We start from the raw sequence: 22,639 nt of genomic DNA, 5'->3' as shown, positions 1-22,639 counted from the left end.
CTCATAGACTAACACCTTCAACCTACTACCCAGAACCTACCCTCCTATATAAAAGATACCAACCATTTACTCCACCGATTCTCCGCAGTTCCTGTCCCTTTACCACACGATGCCCTGCTCATCACTATTGATGCCACTTCCCTCTACACTAACATTCCTAATTCCTATGGCCTTACCACTATTGAACACTACCTTTCCCAATGTGTAACAGATTCCAAACCAACCTTCCTAGTCGCCATAACCAACTACATCCTCACCCACAATTACTTCTCCTTTGAAGGCATTACCTACAAACAAATCCAGAGTATGGCTAAGGGCATCCACATGGCACCAACCTATGCCAACCTATTGATGGGCCATCAAGAGGAATCCTTCCTAAATACCCTGAACCCTAAACCACTCACCTGGTTCAGATTCATTGATGACATCTTCATGATCTGGATTGAGGGTGAGGACACCCTATCCACATTCCACCAGATCCTCAACAACTACTCCCCCATTTGCTTCACCTGGTCCTACTCAACCCAACAAGCCACCTTCCTAAATATTGACCTCCATCTCAAAGATGGCTACTAACCATCATCAATACCTCCACTTTGACCGCTGCCACCCATTCGATACCAAGAAGTCCCTTTCGTACAGCCTAGACACCATTGCGGTGATCAGTGGTCCCTCTCGAAATACTGAGAGTTTCGCTGAAGCCTTCACAGATCATAATTATTCTCCCAACCTTGTACAAAAACAGATCTCCCATGCCTTATCTTTCCAGTCTCCCACCACCTCCTAAAGTCCCACTGTCCGGCCACAGAGGAGCATTCCCCTCGTAACTCAGTACCACCCAGGACTGGAGCAACTGAATTACATTCTCTGCCAGCATTTTGACTACCTCTCGTTGTGCCCTGAAATGAGAAATGTCCTGCCCACTATCCTTCCCATTCCTCCCACAGTGATACTCCACCATCCACTGAAGCTACAAAATATATTCGTCCATCTTTACACAACCCCTGCTTCCAACCCCTTCTTCCAACCGCTTACCTCATGGACAATTGACTGCAGTGCTCCATGGACACACTGCATGCTCAACTTTGAAAGGGAAGTCCTTTGTCAGAGAGAAGAGAAACCAATGATGAACATTTGAAACATTTCCTGTGCCATGGGCTCCTGTGGTACAAACAGGCACAACAGAAAGACTGCTAAGCAAGTAAGCTTTCGGCCAAAAGGCCTTCTTCTGAATTAGACAAAACGCACACACATGACAACTGTCTCTAGCTGCTGAATCCAGACTGTGAGCAGCAGCACATGATGGGAGAGGCAGTCTGGGTGGTGGGGGTAAGGAGGAGGCTGGGGCAGGGTGGGGGAGGGATAGCAGCATAGGGGTGGTGGACAGTAAAGGGCTGCTTGTGGGATGGGGTGGAGCTAGGCAGCTAAGTTCAGTTGGGATGTTGGACTGAGGGTGGGAGTGGGGACAGAGGGGGGAGGGGAGCAGAAAAGGAGAGAAGTAAAAAAAAGATTGGGGGCACGTTGCTGGAATAGCAGTTTGTGTAGTGCTGGAATGGGAACAGGGAAGCACTCCCACCTTCACAATTCAGAAAAACTGGTGTTGGTAGGAAAGATCCAGATGGCACAGGCTATAAAACAGTCATTGAAATAAAGAATGTCGTGTTGGACGGCATGCCCAGCAACTGGGTGGTCCAGCTGTTTCTTGGCCACAGTTCGTCAGTGGCCATTCATGTGGATAGACAGCTTGTTGGTTGTCACGCCCACATAGTTGTTGCAGCTTAGCTTGTAGATCGCATAACTGGTTTCACAGGCAGCCCTGCCTTGTGATTGGACTGGAGTGGAAGGATGTATGAGACAGGCCTTGCATCTAGGTCTATTATGGGGATATGAGCCATGAGACAAGGGGTTGAGAGCAGGGGTTGTGTAGGGATGGGTGAGAATATTGTGTAGATTCAGTGGTTGGTGCAGAATACCATTGTGGGACGGGTGGGAAGGGTAGTGGGTAGGACATTCCTCATTTCAGGGCACACTGAGAGGTAATCAAAACCCTGGCACAGAAACTAATTCGGTTGCTCCAGTCCTGAATAGTACTGAGTCATGAGGCAAATGCTCCTCTGTGGCTGGATGATAGAATGTTGGGTGGTGGTGGTGGGGAAGGGGGGGGGGGGGGGAGTGACTGGAGACTGAACATCTCCACTATATGGTGTGTAGCAATCTATTAAGCAAAATGACCACCAGGATTGCTGGCACAGCACAGTTTCAGCTGCAGAGCAGCCTACCATAGATTCCTACTCATTAGAAAAACATTCAAATTGTTTCCATTTTCAAGAAGGGTTGTCAAACAGGTGCATGAAACTGTAGACATATTTCACTGATATTAGTGTGTTGTAGAATTTTGTAACACATGCATGCATATTATGATCTTTCTGGAGACCAAAATCTTCTCTGTATGAATCAACACAAGTTTCTGAAAACAACAGTTGTATGAAACACAGCTTCCTCTGTTTGTCCACAAGACACAGAAAGCAGTACACACTGGTCACCAGGTTGATGCCACATTTCTTGACTACTGGAGAGCATTTGATTCAGTACCATGCTGTCACTTATTGAGTGAAATATGAACATTCAGAATATGAGGTGCTATCCAAAATTTTTGGGACTGGTGCTCCCATCTGTTGAAAACCTTACCTTTGGACTAATGGTCACCATCACCCTCAAAGTAGTTCCCATCTGCACATACACACCGGTCCCAGCACTTCTGCCACTGGTCAAACGTTTTCTGGAAGTCCTGTTCTTTGAGGGTGTTTGTCACTGCCAGCGATGCTATTTGAATTCTCTCTAGAGTGTTGAACCAATGGCCTTTCAACTTGAGTTTCAGTTTTGGGAATAGTGCGAAGTTGCAAGGTGCCAAATCTGGTGAGTATGGTGGGTGGAGTACAACCACCATGTAGTTTTTTGCCAAAAAGGTCCTGGTGAGCAAGGATGCAGCAGCCACTTCCTGTGACGCCAACATTCAGGCAGTCGTTGCTGCACATTTTAATGGAGCTGTTGCAAAACGTCACAGTAGTATGCAGAATTCACTGTATGGTTGGGTCGGACGAATTCTTTGTGCACAATTCCCTTGGTATCAAAGAAAACGATGGTCATGCTCTTCACCTGTCTTGCTTTTTTGGGTCTTGGAGAGCCCAAGCACTTCCACTGGGACGATTGTTGCTTTGTCTCTGGGTCAGCTCTCATTGCCAGTGATAACCCATGACAAGAAGGTTGGATCATCAGATGCAGTCTGACGAATGTCCGTGCACACTTCAACACACTGTGCCTTCTGATTGGCAGTCAAGATCCTTGGCACAAATTTTGCAGCAACACAATGCATGCCCAAGTCATCAGTCAACATTCATTGACATGTCTCATAACTGATACCCACTTCATCCGCAAGGTCTCGAATGGTCCAACGTCGATCCACATGAACCAATTGTTGAAGTTTGGCAACAATGTCTGGAGTTGTGCGGCTAATGGGCCTTCCAGTTTGAGCAGCATCTTCTATGTCTGTATGGCGGGCCCTGAACTGAGCATGCCACTCAAACACACGCATACGACTTATGCTCTGTCCCCCATACACCTGTTGAATCATTGCATGGGTGTCTGTAGCACCTTTCCCGAGATTTGCACAGAATTTGATACACACGCGCTGTTCTGTTTGCGAATCCATCCTAAAATCACCACACACCAGAAAGTTCCCTCTGTAATAGACATAGATGCAAGACCTGTCCCACACATCCTCCCACCACCATCTACTCAATCCAGTCACTAACATCACCTATTCTATCAAAGGCAGGGCTACCTGTGAAACCAGTCATGTGAACTACAAGCTAAGTATTATGGAAATCACTATGGACATGCAACATGTCCTCCCAGCTGAATGCCACTCCGCACACTGACTCATCAGATATGCAGCTCTCTCCACCTAGTGGTGCAAAGATCTACTTTCCAGATGGCAGCACCAGTCCCAAAAATTTTGGATTCCACCTCATATGAGACAAACTTTGTGATTTGACTGAAGAGTTGCTGACAAATAGAGTGCAGCATAGCATTCTGAACAGAGAGAAGTCTTCATATGTGACCGTAACTTTGAGTGTATATCAAGGGACAGGTGTAGTGAAATGCAGGAAGATCTATGGAGATTTCTTAGTACAGAGACTGGCAGTTGACCAGAATTAGAGATCAATGGGCATACGCTGGATGAGACTCCATTTGTGAAGTTCCTGGGTTCCAGATGGATAATAAAGTGAGGTGGCACAAGCATAGTGGTAAACTAGTTATAAAGCTCAGTTCTGTTTGCATTGAGAGCTATGACTCTCTGTATTGAACTGCAGACTAAATTGTTAGCATACTTTACATACTTCCTCTCAGTTCTGTGCTACAGCATAATCTTCTGGGGCATTGCAGCTAAGATGGAAAAAGTGTTTATTCTGCACAAATGTATGATAAGAATATTGTGTAAAGTTGATAACCCAACATCTTGCAGAAGTCTCTTCAGGGGCATAGGGTTCTTATTGGGAGTAAGAACTCCATGACAGTATTTGTGATTAATAATACGAGTCTACTTAGGATGAACTCAGCAAGTCACAACCTTAATACTAGAAATAGAAATAATTTGCACATGGACTGTGTACCTCTCTGTGGTTCTGAACATATTTTTATATTTTGCCATGAAAATTTTCTACACTAGCCACTCCTACCAATCAGACTCAACCAAAGAGCAATGTTGAACCCTGCCTAACTCAGTTCACTCCTCCATCCAACTGTGATCCACCCCCAGTGTCCCCAAATCACCCCCTATTAACTTTCCAGAATTTCTTAACCTCAAACCTTGCCTCACGATCATTACCAAATCCCTCAACATGCAAACTAACCTTACATCCACAGAAAGAACTGCAGTCCACCATCTAAAACTGATCCTGACCTTATAATTCTACCTGTGGACATAGGCTCCACCACTGTTGTTTTGAACCACAAGGATTACCTGGCAGAAGGACTCCACCAGCTGTCAGGTGCCACCTACAAACCTTACCACAGTGACTCCATTACAGAAATCGATCAGGCTCTCTAGTCACTACTCAAATCCTTAGGCCCATCCCAGAAACTCTTCCCGGAGTCCATCTCCCTACTCACCCCTACCACTCCCCACACTCCTACCTTCTACACACTTCCTAAAGCCCATAAACCTAACCACCCAGGATGCCCCATTGTGGCCTGTTACTGTGCCCCCACTGAGAGAATCTCTGCTCTCATAGACTAACACCTTCAACCTACTACCCAGAACCTACCCTCCTATATAAAAGATACCAACCATTTACTCCACCGATTCTCCGCAGTTCCTGTCCCTTTACCACACGATGCCCTGCTCATCACTATTGATGCCACTTCCCTCTACACTAACATTCCTAATTCCTATGGCCTTACCACTATTGAACACTACCTTTCCCAATGTGTAACAGATTCCAAACCAACCTTCCTAGTCGCCATAACCAACTACATCCTCACCCACAATTACTTCTCCTTTGAAGGCATTACCTACAAACAAATCCAGAGTATGGCTAAGGGCATCCACATGGCACCAACCTATGCCAACCTATTGATGGGCCATCAAGAGGAATCCTTCCTAAATACCCTGAACCCTAAACCACTCACCTGGTTCAGATTCATTGATGACATCTTCATGATCTGGATTGAGGGTGAGGACACCCTATCCACATTCCACCAGATCCTCAACAACTACTCCCCCATTTGCTTCACCTGGTCCTACTCAACCCAACAAGCCACCTTCCTAAATATTGACCTCCATCTCAAAGATGGCTACTAACCATCATCAATACCTCCACTTTGACCGCTGCCACCCATTCGATACCAAGAAGTCCCTTTCGTACAGCCTAGACACCATTGCGGTGATCAGTGGTCCCTCTCGAAATACTGAGAGTTTCGCTGAAGCCTTCACAGATCATAATTATTCTCCCAACCTTGTACAAAAACAGATCTCCCATGCCTTATCTTTCCAGTCTCCCACCACCTCCTAAAGTCCCACTGTCCGGCCACAGAGGAGCATTCCCCTCGTAACTCAGTACCACCCAGGACTGGAGCAACTGAATTACATTCTCTGCCAGCATTTTGACTACCTCTCGTTGTGCCCTGAAATGAGAAATGTCCTGCCCACTATCCTTCCCATTCCTCCCACAGTGATACTCCACCATCCACTGAAGCTACAAAATATATTCGTCCATCTTTACACAACCCCTGCTTCCAACCCCTTCTTCCAACCGCTTACCTCATGGCTCACACCTCTGTAATAGACATAGATGCAAGACCTGTCCTACACATCCTCCCACCACCAACTACTCCAATCCGGTCACTAACATCACCTACCCTATCAAAGGCAGGGCTACCTGTGAAACCAGTCATGTGAACTACAAGCTAAGCTGCAGTCACGGCGCTGCATTCTATGTGGGCTTGACAACCAACAAGCTGTCTGTCTGCTTAAATGGCCATCGACAAACTGTGGCCAAGAAGCAAGTGGACCACCCTGTTGCTGAGCCTGCAGCCAAACATGACATCCTTCATTTCAATGACTGCTTCACAGCCTGTGCCATATGGATCCTTCCCACCAACACCAGTTTTTCTGAATTGCACAGGTGGGAACTTTCCTTGCAATACATCCTATGTTCTCATAACCCTCCTGGCCTCAACCTTTGTTAGTCATTGTCCTCACCCATTCAGCCCCTTCCCTGTTTCCATTTCCAGCACTAAACAGCCGTCATTCCACCATCACACTCAGTCTTTTTACTTCTCTCCTTTTCTGCCATCCCCCCCCCTTGCCTTCCATGTAACCTGCAGCACTTCACTGTCCAACAAACCATATCCTACTACCCCTCCCCTTCCCTGCCCCAGCCTCCTCCTTACTCCTACACAGTTGCCACTCCCATCATACACTGATGCTGCTGCTCGCAGTGTGGTTTCAGTTGCCTCAGACTGCAGTTGTGTGTGTGTGTGTGCGTGTGTGCGTGCGCGCGCGCGTGTGTGTGTGTGCGCGTGCGTGTGTGGGTGTGATACTTGACAATGGTTTTGTAAATGACCTTCATGTGTGAATTTCACTTCCCTGGGATTCTTGCAGTAAATCCGTCTGGCATTTGCTCCACAAACAGACTCATGTTGTTGATCAATTTTAAATTACTCCAGATACATACTCCTGGATATTTAACAGTTGTGCATAGTTACAGGGACTGATCATTAATTGTATTGCTGAACATTACAGGGTCTGTTCATCTATTGGAACCATTATGTTGCATTTACTTAGGTTGAAGGTCAGTTGCATGACTTTGCTTCAGGTACTGATTTTCATTAAGAACCAATGCTCTGTTGAAAACAGCAAGTCTTCTACCCAGACACATAACTGTTTTGATAATTCACAATTACATATTTTGTCTACTGTAATGGTTCCTAACCTAGGGGCAATTACCCCGAGGGACGAAACGAAATTTTCTGAGGGGTAAAAACTAAACAATTTGATTCTGTGTTAGTCACAAAAATAAATGATTTTCAAAAGATCATTACTATTATCACAATTTTGTGAGACTGTAATATTGATTATATAAGTTTTCTCAGTTAGTAGCATTAGTATGGTGGAGGTCACAAGTTCCTCACATAGTCCATGCACTACACACATTTCTTGTGCTTTGTCCCATACATCACTGGTCATAAAAATGAGACATATGTGTAACAAATGCTAAATATCTCAACACAATGTCTTCTCTGAGTTGTAGATTGTAGCTGTAGTAGTCCAGAAAGTGCTTCATTACTCCCTTCAAAACAGATAAATGAATTAAGTGACAGCATGACACAACAGTAACTACATAAGGGCTGTTATAGTGCCACGCACAGTTTTATTATTAGTGTGGTTAGCCACAAAGCACTGACAGCCTGAAGTCATCAAATTTCTGCCAGTTCAGAAGTTAGGAGTGCAGCAATGAAGTGATTTACGAACAGTAAGTATACAGCACACATCTGAACTTGTTTGGTTTTAAATGGGGTTGCAATGTGCAGGTCATGCAAGTGCCTCAATGAAGAGGAATAATGCAGGGGAAGCATGTTTTGTAACAAGTGTGTACTGCACCACAAATTCCTTTGTTATTCATTGTAACACACACACACACACACACACACACACACACACACACACACACATCATCCATCTTTCACCATTTTAAAAAATAAAAGTATTCTAAGAAAAGTCTTTCATTGTACAGATGGCGAGGGGGAGGGAGGGGGTAGGGTGGGGGTACTAGCTAATGTCTGACTGCACTTAGGGGTAATGATCTAAGGAAGGTCGGGAACCTGGCTTGCTAGGTGATGACATGGAACTGTATTGAAGGCTTTCAAGAAGTTGAGAATTATTGCATCAGTGCATCAGTCAAAAGCAAACAAGCATTTCTTACTACAGGTTAAAAAGGCAAACTCGGTGACATGCTACTCAGTTCTTCATGTTATTTTGAGATACTACTTCCTTAGAGGCTAAAAGGCAAATGAATGGAGATAAGAGCAGAAGCAGATATCCTACAGTTATGAAATCACAACCCTTTAAAAGCCTTTCCAACACTTCCCCTTTCTATTATTTTATCTGTGGATTACTTCCCCTAAAAATGTTTCTGTTCAATGAAATTGATTTCAGTTTTCTGGAAACCTGTACCTCTTCTGCCTTCCAAACAGAATTTTATATTTTTAAATCTCATGAGACAGTTGACAATAATTGTTTGCTGTGCCTACCAATCTTGTAACAATTTTACCTTTCATGTAACAGAACCTGTTCAAGTGTTACTGTAACCCGATATTTTGGTTTCTCAGTTTCTTGTTTATTTTGACACTTAATCTGCGCTGTTCTTTAATGATATTCTGTTATCATATTGGCAGAGTGAAAGTATTTCCCCTGTAAAACATGCTTTCAGTGTGTCTGAATGCTCCTGCAGGTCAAGTTAATGACATGACTCGCAGAGGGGCCCACTATCAGGAGTCGACAGAGATCATTAAGAGCCTGGAGAACCTTAACACTGAGATTAGAGAGATATGGGATGTCCTCAACAAGCAGCAAAAGGATGGAAATATTGCATCAAGTCAGTATATACTATTTTCAGCAGCATTTAAAATGGTCTTTCTTTTATGTACGGCATATTAAAAATAAGGAGCTTTGAAACTAAATTGTTAATACAATGCATGACCTTAAGCAGGCATGACTCTCATTTGCATTCTGTAAGTAGATACTTGCCACAAAATACAATTAATTGAAAATAAATGAAAGAAAATGTTGATTAGAATGTTTAACATTTAATAGTTTGACAATAAAGTTCGTGATCGATGTCAGTAAAATAGCCACTGTAATGTAGCAACAGACTTTTATGAAAGTGCTTGATGATATGCTTAAATTCTCTTACTACAAAATTAAGTCAGTCACTGAATACAGTCAACCAAAAATTAAATAGTAATACTATTGAAAAACAGAGACTAAATTCTTACTGTATCAATGATTTGCTGTTGTTCCGTTGACTTTCAGATTCTGGTACAATATTTCCATCAGTAGGACTTTGTTATTATCATTACTATTATTGTCACCAACTCCTAAGTGTGTAATAAACATACACATGTGCACTATTTATCTGGTAAGCTAGTGTGGAATATGAAGTACATCAAAAAGTTCATGAGCTGCAATTTTAAATTATTGAGGTAATTAAGTTTGGATGCACTTGCAGAAAGTGAGCTTCATGTTCTCACCTTCCCAAAAATTTCTCCTCTGTGGCTCCTGATGTATTTTTAGTTAAATGGGTTTGAATATACAAATGTGCAATAAGTAGCCTTTTTATTGATACTTGAACACTTTAGTTCATCGAATATCATAATAATAAATACTACAGTAAGTAACTGGGCTAAAATGTGTCACAAAGTGGAAATTATTCTACCCTGATCACAAAAAGAGAGAGACATATGGAGCAAGTATGTAAGTGTACAGAGAGAGGCAGAGAGAGAGTATGGAGAAAATAGGAGGAATAGATAGTAAGAAACATATCATTTTGAGAAATCTAAATGCAAACACTAACATGCACAGCCGTAAGTGATGCCAACTGCTCTCACTTTATTAGGCAAGACTGCAAAAGAATTAAATTGGTTCATAACTGCCTTAAACCACTTCCTGATATAATTCATATTTCCAGTACTGAGTTAACATGTTGTTGGCACGGAATTACTTGTGCGATATTATCAAGAAAGCTGTCCATGATCTTGTTCAAGGGACATTACATGATATAATTGTGGAAACAATGAGAAAATTATCAGTCTGACAAGGCATGTTGTCCTAATTTAATACAGTTTCCTTAAGTATTGCAGCACCTAATTAGGAGCATATATTTTCTAATAATATATGAACAATTGTGATGTGATCTGATTATTAAAGCGACAGTCACTTCTGAAGACACAAGAGTAGAAGGCAGATTTTCTCAGACAAACTATGTATAAGCCTTGTTCCAATCTTCAGATTGGGGAGCAAAGTCAAAGGCTAGATACAGGAGGCTTTGTTTACATTGGAGCTGTAACAGCTCTATACAGGGCCAATTTAAGGCCTAACTGACACAAGCCACCATTCGTGGTGCCTAGATCGGGGAGGTGGCACAAGTGTCACAGCTGCATGATTTCTATACAGGACATACCACAATTTGTGGTGGCTGCTTGGAGTGCCAAGTTGAGAGGGGCACACAAGTGCAAGACTCATATGAAGTGTGTGTAACAATTAGTAGTAAAATCTGATAAAGATGAAAGTGTACAAAGGAAAAGAGGCACGTGGAGGAGGGGGGCAGGATGCATCAAATGACAAGTCAACTGTGTGGAAAAATGTTCTCGAACCGGATCTGGCTTTATATATAATTATATTGGATGGCATTAAACAGTCAGGATGCTTTTTGTTCATCGAATAGTGTGACAGAGTTTTAAAGAGGGTGTGAGAACACTGAGTCATCTACATGTAGTGCACTTCAAATTAATAACAACAGTCAGACCCTAAGAAATATTCACTTATTATATTCTGTAGATTCCATAATGAAAGAAAACATTTAGAAATTCAGAAAAACTTCTGATTGGTTTGGTGTAGCTCGACATGAATTCCTGTCTTGTACCAATCTCTTCATCTCTGAGTAGCACTTGAGCCCTACTAATATTTTTGCTCTATATTCCAGTCTCTTTCTTCCATTACAGTTTCTGCTGTCTACTGCTCCTGATGTCTTACCCCATGTCCTGTCATCTTATGCCTGTTCCTACTCAGTGCTCTATATATATACCTTTCCATATGATTTGCATAGAACCAACCCATTAAATATCTTACCAGTTCAGTCAATTTTCAACTTTTTGTTGTAACACCACATTCCAAACGCTTCAGTTCTCTTCTTTTCCAGTTTTCTCACAGTCTACAATACACTTCAAGATGATGATATGCTGCAGATGTACATTCTTGTACATTTATTTATTGAACTGATGCCTGGTTTTGGTACTACTAGACTTCTTTTAGTGAGGAATGCTCTCTTTGTGTGTGCTAGTCTGTTTCTCATATTCTTGCATCAAAGTAGCAGAATTTTTTCACTTCTATAAGCATTATAAATTAAAGTCACTTCAACATTTTACTGTCTGTGCATGAAGGTTAATCTCAGGAACAGCTCTAAGGATTTTGATATGGTTTTCATTAACAGACTGGTTCACATGGAAGCTTTGTGTACATTATCTATTAGCGCCATGGCAGATGATTTGTCTGAATGTGGATACTCACTATTACCAGAGTAAAGCCGGGGCAAGATACTAGTTGAAACTTCCTGGCAGATTAAAACTGTGTGCCGGATCGAGACTCGAACTCGGGACCTTTGCCTTTCACCCGCGAAAGGCAAAGGTCCCAAGTTCGAGTCTCGGTCCGGCACACAGTTTTAATCTGCCAGGAAGTTTCATATCAGTGCACACTCCACTGCAGAGTGAAAATCTCATTCTGGAAGATACTAGTTGTTCAGTACATGGTACCCTTCCCAGATTTTGTGCTAAGTATGTCACTAATCTCTTTTACTCCTTAAAATTTTTGTCTTTGTTTGATACATTCTCAATCTATATTCTGGGACCGGTAAACTATTAGTCTCATTTTGAAGAGTCCTGTAATTCTTCCTCACTTTTTCTGAGGATATCAAACAATATTAAATAGGAAAGACTTTCCTAATTTTCTGTAAAATTATATTTGGTCACGAACCAGCTTTCAGCTTTTTAGGTCGTCATTAGGTGGTAAATGACTACCACAAACACAGATAAAATGACATACGATTTACACACATATTATTTATATGGAAGATATGAAAGACATATAAATGATGACAAGTAGATCATTTACAAAGGAAGCATTACATTTAAATGTCACACAGAAACAGTTACATTTAACAAAAACGTCAATATATAAATAAAGTTTTTTATGCAGAGCTATGTTCCAGCAACAAATGTAAACTGAAGCAGAAGTTACAATTTTAGTCAAATGTTTGTGTAACTAAAAATTAATTCAACAAATTGGAAAAATTAAATTGAGATTTCCATTTGGTACTATGTTACCATTCTGTGCCATATGTTTATTAATTTCCTGTATTTCCAATAGGATCATCTTTCTGCTTTTCTTAGCAGGTTGTAAGACCTCACACTCTACATTGTGAAGTGGTTTTCTGTTAACATATGTTCAATAAAGCTGAATCTTAACCTCCAGCTTCTCGCATGTTCAGATATTCTAATTACCACAGCTCTGCCTCACTGACCAACATATACTTTACCACAGTGCTTGCATGTTATTTTATACACACCACTCTGTGCCAAAGTTTGCAGTTTGCCTTTAATATTGCATACATATTTTGATATGTGATCTGTATTATATGCAGCCTTCCCCTATGAACCATAGACCTTGCCATTGGTGGGGAGGCTTGCGTGCCTCAGTGATACAGATAGCCATATCATAGGTGCAACCACCATGGAGGGGTATCTGCCGAGAGGCCAGACAAATATATTGTTGCTGAAGAGGGGCAGCAGCCTTTTCAGTAGTTGCAGGGGCAACAGTCTGTACGATTGACTGATCTGGCCTTGTAACACTAACCAAAATAGGCTTACTGTGCTGGAACTATAAACAGCTGAAAGCAAGGGGAAACTACAGCCGTAATTTTTCCCAAGGGCATGAGCCTTTACTGTATGGTTAAATGATCCTCTTGGGTAAAATATTCCCAAGGTAAAATAGTCCCCCATTTGGATCTCCGGGTGAGGACTACTCAGGAGGATGTCGTGATCAGGAGAAAGAAAACTGATGTTCTATGTATCGGAGCATGGAATGTCAAATCCCTTAATCGGGCAGGTAGGTTAGAAAATTTAAAAAGGGAAATGGGTAGGCTAAAGTTAGATATAGTGGGAATTAGTGAAGTTCAGTGGCAGGAGGAACAAGACATCTGGTCAGGTGAATACAGAGCTATAAATACAAAATCAAACAGGGGTAATGCAGGAGTAGGTTTAATAATGAATATAAAAAATAGGAGTGCAGGTAAGCTACTACAAACAGCACAGTGAATGCATTATTGTGGCCAAGATAGACACAAAGCCCACACCTACCACAGTAGTACAAGTTTATATGCCAACTAGCTCCGCAGATGACAAAGAGATTGTTGAAATGTAAGATGAGATAAAAGAAATTATTCAGATAGTGAAGGGAGACGAAAATTTAATAGTCATGGGTGACTGGAATTCTATAGTAGGAAAAGGAAGAAAAGAAAACGTAGTAGGTGAATATAGAATGGGGGTAAGAAATGAAAGAGGAGGCCACCTGGTAGGATTTTGCACAGAGCATAACTTAATCATAGCTAACACTTGGTTCAAGAATCATAAAAGAAGGTTGTATACATGGAAGAGGCCTGGAGATACTTGAAGGTTTCAGATAGATTATATAATGGTAAGACAGAGATTTAGGAACCAGGTTTTAAATTGTAAGACATTTCCAGCGGCCGATGTGGACTCTCACCACACTCTATTGGTTATGAACTGTAGATTAAAACTGGAGAAATGGCAAAAAGGTGGGAATTTAAGGAGTTGAGACCTGGATAAATTGGCGAACCAGAGGTTGTAGAGAGTTTCAGGGAGAGCATTAGGGAATGATTGACAGGAATGGGGAAAGAAATACAGTAGAAGAGGAATGGGTAGTTTTGAGGGATGAAATAATGAAGGCAGCAGAGGATCAAGAAGGTAAAAAGACGAGGGCTAGTAGAAATCCTTGGGTAACAGAAGATATATTGAATTTAAGGAGAAAATGTAAAAATGCAGTAAATGAAGCTGGCATAAAGGAATACAAATGTCTCAAAAATGAGATCAACAGAAAGTGCAAAATGGCTAAGCATGGATGGCTAGAGGACAGATATAAGGATGTAGAGGTATATCTCACTAGGGGCAAGATAGATACTGCCTACAGGAAAATTAAAGAGACCTTTGGAGAAAAGAGAACCACTTGAATGAATATCAAGAGTTCAGATGGAAACCCAGTTCTAAGCAAAGAAGGGAAAGCAGGAAGGTGGAAGGAGTATATGGAGGGTCTATACAAGGATGATGTACTTGAGGACAATATTATGGAAGAGCATTTAGATGAAGATGAAATGGGAGATATGGTACTGCATGAAGAGTTTGACAGAGCACTGAAAGACCTAAGTTGAAACAAGGCCCTGGGAGTAGATAACATTCCATTAGAACCACTGGCAGCCTTGTGAGAGCCAGCCCTGACAAAACCTGGTGAGTAAGGTGTATGAGACAGGTGAAATACCCTCAGACTTCAAGAAGAATATAATAATTCTAATCCCAAAGAAAGCAGGTGTTGACAGATGTGGAAATTACCGAACTATCAGTTTAATAAGTTAGGGCTGCAAAATAATAACGCAAATTCTTTACAGACAAATGGAAAACTGGTAGAAGCCGACCTCAGGGAAGATCAGTTTGGATTCTGTAGAAATGTTGGAACACGTGAAGCAATACTGACCCTAAAACTTATCTTAGAAGATAGATGAAGGAAAGGCAAACCTACGTTTCTAGCATTTGTAGAATTAGAGTAAGCTTTTGACAATGCTGACTGGAATACTCTCTTTCAAATTCTGAAGGTGGCAGGGATAAAATACAGGGAGTGAGAGACTATTCACAATTTGTACGGAAACCAGATGGCAGTTATAAGAGTTGTGGGTCATGAAAGGGAAGCAGTGGTTGGGGGAGGGAGTGAGACAGGGTTGTAGCCTATCCCCGATGTTATTCAATCTGTATATTGAGCAAGCAGTAAAGGACACAAAAGAAAAATTCGGAGAAGGAATTAAAATCCATGGAGAAGAAATAAAAACTCTGAGGTTCACCGATGACATTTTAATTCTATTAGAGACAGCAACGGATCTGGAAGAGCAGTTGAATACACTCCTGGAAATGGAAAAAAGAACACATTGACACCGGTGTGTCAGACCCACCATACTTGCTCCGGACACTGCGAGAGGGCTGTACAAGCAATGATAACACGCATGGCACAGCGGACACACCAGGAACCACGGTGTTGGCCGTCGAATGGCGCTAGCTGCGCAGCATTTGTGCACCGCCGCCGTCAGTGTCAGCCAGTTTGCCGTGGCATACGGAGCTCCATCGCAGTCTTTAACACTGGTAGCATGCCGCGACAGCGTGGACGTGAACCGTGTGTGGAGTTGACGGACTTTGAGCGAGGGCGTATAGTGGGCATGCGGGAGGCCGGGTGGACGTACCGCCGAATTGCTCAACACGTGGGGCGTGAGGTCTCCACAGTACATCGATGTTGTCGCCAGTGGTCGGCGGAAGGTGCACGTGCCCGTCGACCTGGGACCGGACCGCAGCAACGCACGGATGCACGCCAAGACCGTAGGATCCTACGCAGTGTCGTAGGGGACCGCACCGCCACTTCCCAGCAAATTAGGGACACTGTTGCTCCTGGGGTATCGGCGAGGACCATTCGCAACCGTCTCCATGAAGCTGGGCTACGGTCCCGCACACCGTTAGGCCGTCTTCCGCTCACGCCCCAACATCGTGCAGCCCGCCTCCAGTGGTGTCGCGACAGGCGTGAATGGAGGGACGAATGGAGACGTGTCGTCTTCAGCGATGAGAGTCGCTTCTGCCTTGGTGCCAATGATGGTCGTATGCGTGTTTGGCGCCGTGCAGGTGAGCGCCACAATCAGGACTGCATACGACCGAGGCACACAGGGCCAACACCCGGCATCATGGTGTGGGGAGCGATCTCCTACACTGGCCGTACACCACTGGTGATCGTCGAGGGAACACTGAATAGTGCACGGTACATCCAAACCGTCATCAAACCCATCGTTCTACCATTCCTAGACCGGCAAGGTAACTTGCTGTTCCAACAGGACAATGCACGTCCGCATGTATCCCGTGCCACCCAACGTGCTCTAGAAGGTGTAAGTCAACTACCCTGGCCAGCAAGATCTCCGGATCTGTCCCCCATTGAGCATGTTTGGGACTGGATGAAGCGTCGTCTCACGCGGTCTGCACGTCCAGCACGAACGCTGGTCCAACTGAGGCGCCAGGTGGAAATGGCATGGCAAGCCGTTCCACAGGACTACATCCAGCATCTCTACGATCGTCTCCATGGGAGAATAGCAGCCTGCATTGCTGCGAAAGGTGGATATACACTGTACTAGTGCCGACATTGTGCATGCTCTGTTGCCTGTGTCTATGTGCCTGTGGTTCTGTCAGTGTGATCATGTGATGTATCTAACCCCACGAATGTGTCAATAAAGTTTCCCCTTCCTGGGACAATGAATTCACGGTGTTCTTATTTCAATTTCCAGGAGTGTAGAATGGACGGTGTCTTGAAAGAAGGATATAAGATGAACATCAACAAAAGCAAAATGAGGATAATGGAATGTAGTCGAATTAAGTCAGGTGATGCTGAGGGAATTAGATTAGGAAATGAGATACTTAAAGTAGTATATGAGTTTTGCTATTTGGGGAGCAAAATAACTGATGATGGTCGAAGTGGAGAGGATGTAAAATGTAGACTGGCAATGGCAAGAAAAGCATTTCTGAAGAAGAGAAATTTGTTAACATCAAGTATAGATTTAAGTGTCAGGATGTCGTTTCTGAAAATATTTGTATGTAGTGTAGCCATGTATGGAAGAGAAACATGGATGATAAATAGTTCAGGCACGAAGAGAATAGAAGCTTTCAAACTGTGGTGCTATGGAAGAATGCTAAAGATTAGACAGGTAGATCACACAGCTAATGAGGAGGTATTGAATAGAATTGGGGAGAAGAGAAATTTGTGGCACAACTTGACTAGAAGAAGGGATCGGTTGGTAGGACATGTTCTGAGGCATCGAGGGACCACCAATTTGGTATTGGAGGGCAGCGTGGAGGGTAAAAACCATGCAGGGAGACCAAGAGATGAATACAATAAGCGGATTCAGAAGGATGTAGGTTGCAGTAGGTACTGGGAGATGAAGAAGCTTGCACAGGATATAGTAGCGTGGAGAGCTGCATCAAACCAGTCTCTGGACTTAAGACCACAACAACAACAACATTATATGCAGGTCTAGTTGTGAGACTAATCTTAGCAGAGTTGCCAACATATGGAATGGTACACCAATTTTTATTATGGAATGGTTACTGTTGGATAGCGTCCAGAAGTGGTGTAACTTAGGCATTTTCTTTTTTTATATGTTTTATTATCAATCAGGGCAGAGCTATTGACATTTCTGGAGCAAAAAGTTTGATAGTCTGTTGTTCTGTTTGAAAGGTAGATATAGATAACGGAACTGATACAATGTTCTGCATTATCAAATGGAAAGCTGCAAATTTGACTGTGTGGATGTTGGGAGCTTGCAGTGATTAACATATTTGTAGTTGTGGTTTTTCTGTAAATGTTAAATAAGTGTCTTCTCATGCTGATGCCTGTATTAAGGTCCAATCTGCAAATCCAGTTCAGTATTATATCCTTTCACCCTGAATTTTAATCCCACTGTTGAACATTCCTTTTCTTTCCTTAATCACTTTTTTGACAAACAGTAGAGGAGAAAGAGTACAGCCTTGTCTTACATCCTTTTTAATCTGAGCACTCCTCACTGTCTTCTATTTTAATTTATGCATCTTGGCTCTTTGCATTTTGTATACTATTTGTCTCACTCTATAGTGTATACATATTGTTATGAGGATTTTAAACATCTCACAACCACTTTATTTCATCTGATGTTTTCTCTAGGCTGGCAAATCCTATAAAAAATGTTTTCATTTTTCTTAAATCTCTCCTCCATTATCAAGTGTAATATCAAAACTGACTCTTCTTTTCTAAAGTCAAACTGATTCCCATCTAACAGTTCCTCAGTCTTCTTTCCCATTCCTCCACGTACTATTTCAATCAGCAAATTGGATACACGGACTGCCAAGATGACTGTGCAACAGTTCTCTCATTTATTGGCCCTCGCTATTTGAGTTAAGGTATACAGCATTAATGTTCAAGCTATTGACAGTTGCTAGCACAGTCCACTCAGATTTTATACCCAAGTCAATTTGTATGTGCAGACAGCCTGCCACCTCCACCACCCTTGGCGTACACGTGGGTGCCTCCCGTTACGGTGCCGGTGGCAGTTCCCGCGTACCACCACCCACCACCACCAGCTCAGCTTCGGCGCTACGGAGGAGTACCCGACACCACCCCCACTCAGTCGGGCCTCGACCGTTCGCTCGTGGAGCGGACGCGCAGCCTGAGGGACTGGTTGCGGCAGGCTCGACTCGACGGAAATGCGGCACGGGGCGTGCCTCCAGGGCCCGGCCAGACTCGTGTCACGACCGCTGCTATCTGAGCTACTCAGCTCAGCTACCTCGTTCCCTGTCAAGTGGCAACACATTCTTAAGCACAACTGTACAGTTTGCTGCTCTCCGCATACTGCAATATTTCCAATTTAAAATCATCTTATGTTCAGAGATAGGAGGTAACTCTTACTGCAGCCATATTCAAACCAATTTAGTTGTATGCTTGCGAGCAGTAGACAACTGTTCCACCTGCCACCCCTTCCCTGTCAATTTGCTCGAGAGCTCGTGTTTCGTTGTAACTTTTACAAAAATGATATTCTCTCTGCAAAAAATGGCCACACTTGGGAGTATAGTATCACTGCCTAATGTTTTCACCCTACTCATCTAGACAAACACTCATGTACTATCAGTGGTATATTGAGAGTTTTTTTCTGAATGTAGCACAAACAATATTGAATGCAAGACATTATTAGCAAATATTATGTTTGTGTCACACAAAATTAAACGTGTATCAGTTGTTGAACAGTGTCAAAAAGTTAAAGAGTTTTATAATATCATCAAGTTAACAAATGATATGTAACATTTGTAACCTGCTTCTTGTGAGATACATTCCCTATTCCCATGAAAACACAGTATTCTCATTTATTCAAACTTTGCATATGCAAGAGTATCAAAAAACACTGATGTTCTGGACTTCTACAAGTGAACTAAATGAAGTGAAACCTTTCACAGAAAGGTGTTTCTGTTAATGCAGGAAATACCAGAACAATGGGTCATGTTTCCATATGAAACATTTTACAGCGTCCTGTTCAGTTTTCGTGTCAGAATATATTTGGTGTTAATATCAATGTCATTCAGTCCACAAACTGTTACTGAAAAAGTACAACAAGATGAGAAAGGCGATATTTAGTAAACTTACAGGATGGAGATTTAATTATTTGAAATATGGCTCCCATTACAAAAACTCTTAACATCTGCTATTTCAGGGAGTTTGACCTGAGTTATGCTCTTCCCAGCTAAGCAGTGTATAATCTCTTAAATTCTATGGTGCTAGAAATCCTTCATTCTTAAGCTTCACATATTCTCTCTCTGAACATAACTGAAATGTTTTGATGGTTCCTAAATGTAATAAGCTGTTTGAAGCACCAGCTTTGTAGCCGCTAAACCGAAATTGTTTTTCTAAAGCTCTTTGGGGAACAGGGGTTTCAGGACTGCTGTGCAAAGGTCTGCTCAATTTCGGTTTCTACTGAATGACAAGGTATTTTTTACAACTTGCTAGCTTTCAATAGGAGCATCATAGCAGGATGTTATAAGGAAAGAAAACATAACAAGCCTGGAAAATGTATCGCGTTTTTGAAAAATATAAACAGCACATTTTTTGTGAACTGAGAACATCTGAAAAGACTGCCTGTACCATTTTAGTCTCCTTACACGTAATAAAACAGAAAACTTTGTCATAAAGAAGGAAAAATTTTGGTAATGATGTTGACCTTTGCTTTCTAATACAGTCTGCAGTGATGTTACAGGGTAAGTGTTGAATGTACATGAAATGTTACTCATTTAAATGTCGTTGCATGACATACATGACTACATTTATGTTTATATTTGAACTGAATGTGGTTTTAATATTTAATAATGTAGCATTACAGTTCTCTCGTGGTACCACTAATTTTATTTCAGCAATACTAAAAGTTACATGTGTGTTTTCCCAAAGCATTAGATTAATTTACCTATTCTTGCATGGAAAACTATTGTTACTATAGCTTAATGTTTATCATCAAATAGTTCCTCAAGTAATCTTCCTCAAGCAACAAGAAAGATTTTTGCTTGATTCTAGTGTCTGGCATTATTTCCCGTCCAAACTTTTTATATCTTAAAAAATGTAAAGAAAAAAATGTTATTTTAATGTGTGCGTAAAGCACTGATAGAGCGAAAAAATAAATAAAATTCCCGAATCCTTACCCCTGCAAAAAGAAAATAAGCTGCAGGTATAGTAATGTTTAAAAGTTCCCATCTGCATGTGCAATTTCCTTAGTTCTCCAATATTAATTGAAATATGTCAGTTTACTTACAAATAAGACTATAAAAACTTGCTGTACACCAGTGCTTCCTATATCTCTATAAATCACAATCTCACATCAAAAGACTAACATCGAACAAAGCTACTTGCTAGAGAAATGCATGTAAAACTAATGCTGTCTTTTGTAGAAGACAAACAAAACTGCTGCAGCTTAGAATCAGATGGAAAAAATAACCATTTAAAACTATTTTTTCTCTCTCTTCAGTGAATTACTGTGCATTCTTCCTTTTTTAAAAACGTAGGAAAGGTAAGTCAATATATGCAGTCGTCCGATATATATTTTACTATAGATTTAGTAAATTAAATGTATACACATTTCAGTGTATGCAGATGACTGATTATGTAAGTGGATATGAGCTGTGACAAGAAGTACAAGTTGGTGAAAGAATCTGGTCTAATGGTGTGCCATAAAATATAAAGTTTATGATCTCAAGGATAAAATGATTTCAATAAACAAAAAAATATATTCTCTAAAGTCAGCATGTATTGCTGAATAATCAAAGCAACTGTGATTTCTGCATTTGCAATATGGCTGGCATTGTTTGCCATTCAGATTCCCTATTTTTCCTAAGTTTCTCAAGCCTAAGAGTATGAATTGCAGACTTTTGTATTATTCATAAACAATTACTATTTAAGTTGCACAATCTGCAAAAGCTAGCAGAATGATCATGAAGTGTATTAATTTTTTAAACAATGTTAATATATTCATTCATTCTAACAGTCTATCTCTGTGTATACAATTGTTGAAATGTTTAACTGTACGGGAGTTTGGTTTTTGTTAATTGCCAAAGAATGTGTTCTTAACATATAATTATCAGTTGATTTTGAATTATTCTGCATTTAATTCATGTAGTTATAATGCTATATGATTGAAAATAAAGAATAAAACTTGTGATGTTGCAACTGTTATTTATGCGAGAAAGAATCAAATACAACCTCAGTTCCAAATTTGAATATTCTTATTATAATATTTTATATATAGCCAAAAGAAATTCTATTTTCCAAGCAGAAGCTGAGACAGGTTCTCACACTCACAAACAATACTACTTTTCAGAACCGCACACAAGAATGGTTAGATTTTAACGTTGCACCGACATCATAACAGGTGTATTACATGCTCAAGCTGGACAAGGATAAGGAAAATAATTCCCCATTATCTTTTTTACATAAGCATCACAACACTTGCCTAACATGACATTAATTCATTTTCTGTTGCCACTGATTACAGGCTGTCTCCACATAAAAAAATAAGCAACAAGAATAAGAACTGTAGTTTCTTTAAACCCCACACACGAATTCTGAGTAAAATGATTGTATTAGGTATTAGTGTAAGCTGTAAGATATAAATACACGCTTTAGAACAGCCTTGGACTTTAAACTTATCCAGAATGGGTACAGTTAACCAAGATGCAGGAACACCTGATACGTGAAACATGAAGGAGAGCTTAAAAATAATTAGAACATTGTTGTTGACTGATACTTGTATCTGAGTTTTCATTTATCTCCTGTATTTCCTTTACCGTGTCACAGTTCAGGTGCAAAGATGCCCTAGATAGCTTAGTGGACTAATCTGGGTATGAAACATGCAGCCACATAGATTACACATAATAGATGGCAGAGGGTGCAACTGGAGCCGACAAAGTTTGTATTTCTGATGTTTTTCAT

General features: G+C 41.4%; 1 protein-coding gene across 1 annotated transcript in view; it reads left to right on the top strand.

The window, feature by feature from the left end:
• The window catches only part of LOC124717004 (centrosomal protein of 164 kDa), a 630,067-nt gene extending 608,360 nt beyond the window's left edge, over positions 1–21,707 (top strand). Inside the window, exons 23-24 of the mRNA XM_047243631.1 lie at positions 9,015–9,158; positions 18,664–21,707. Coding sequence (XP_047099587.1) covers positions 9,015–9,158; positions 18,664–18,944 — 425 coding nt within the window. The 3' untranslated portion in view covers positions 18,945–21,707. The remainder of the gene's footprint in view (positions 1–9,014; positions 9,159–18,663) is intronic.
• The last annotated feature ends 932 nt before the right edge of the window (positions 21,708–22,639 follow it).

The sequence above is a fragment of the Schistocerca piceifrons genome, chromosome 9, assembly GCF_021461385.2.
Source record: "Schistocerca piceifrons isolate TAMUIC-IGC-003096 chromosome 9, iqSchPice1.1, whole genome shotgun sequence".
In the NCBI taxonomy this organism is placed as follows: domain Eukaryota; kingdom Metazoa; phylum Arthropoda; class Insecta; order Orthoptera; family Acrididae; genus Schistocerca; species Schistocerca piceifrons.
The sequence above is the reverse complement of the archived record's forward strand: the minus strand, read 5'-3'. Positions and strand labels throughout refer to the sequence as shown.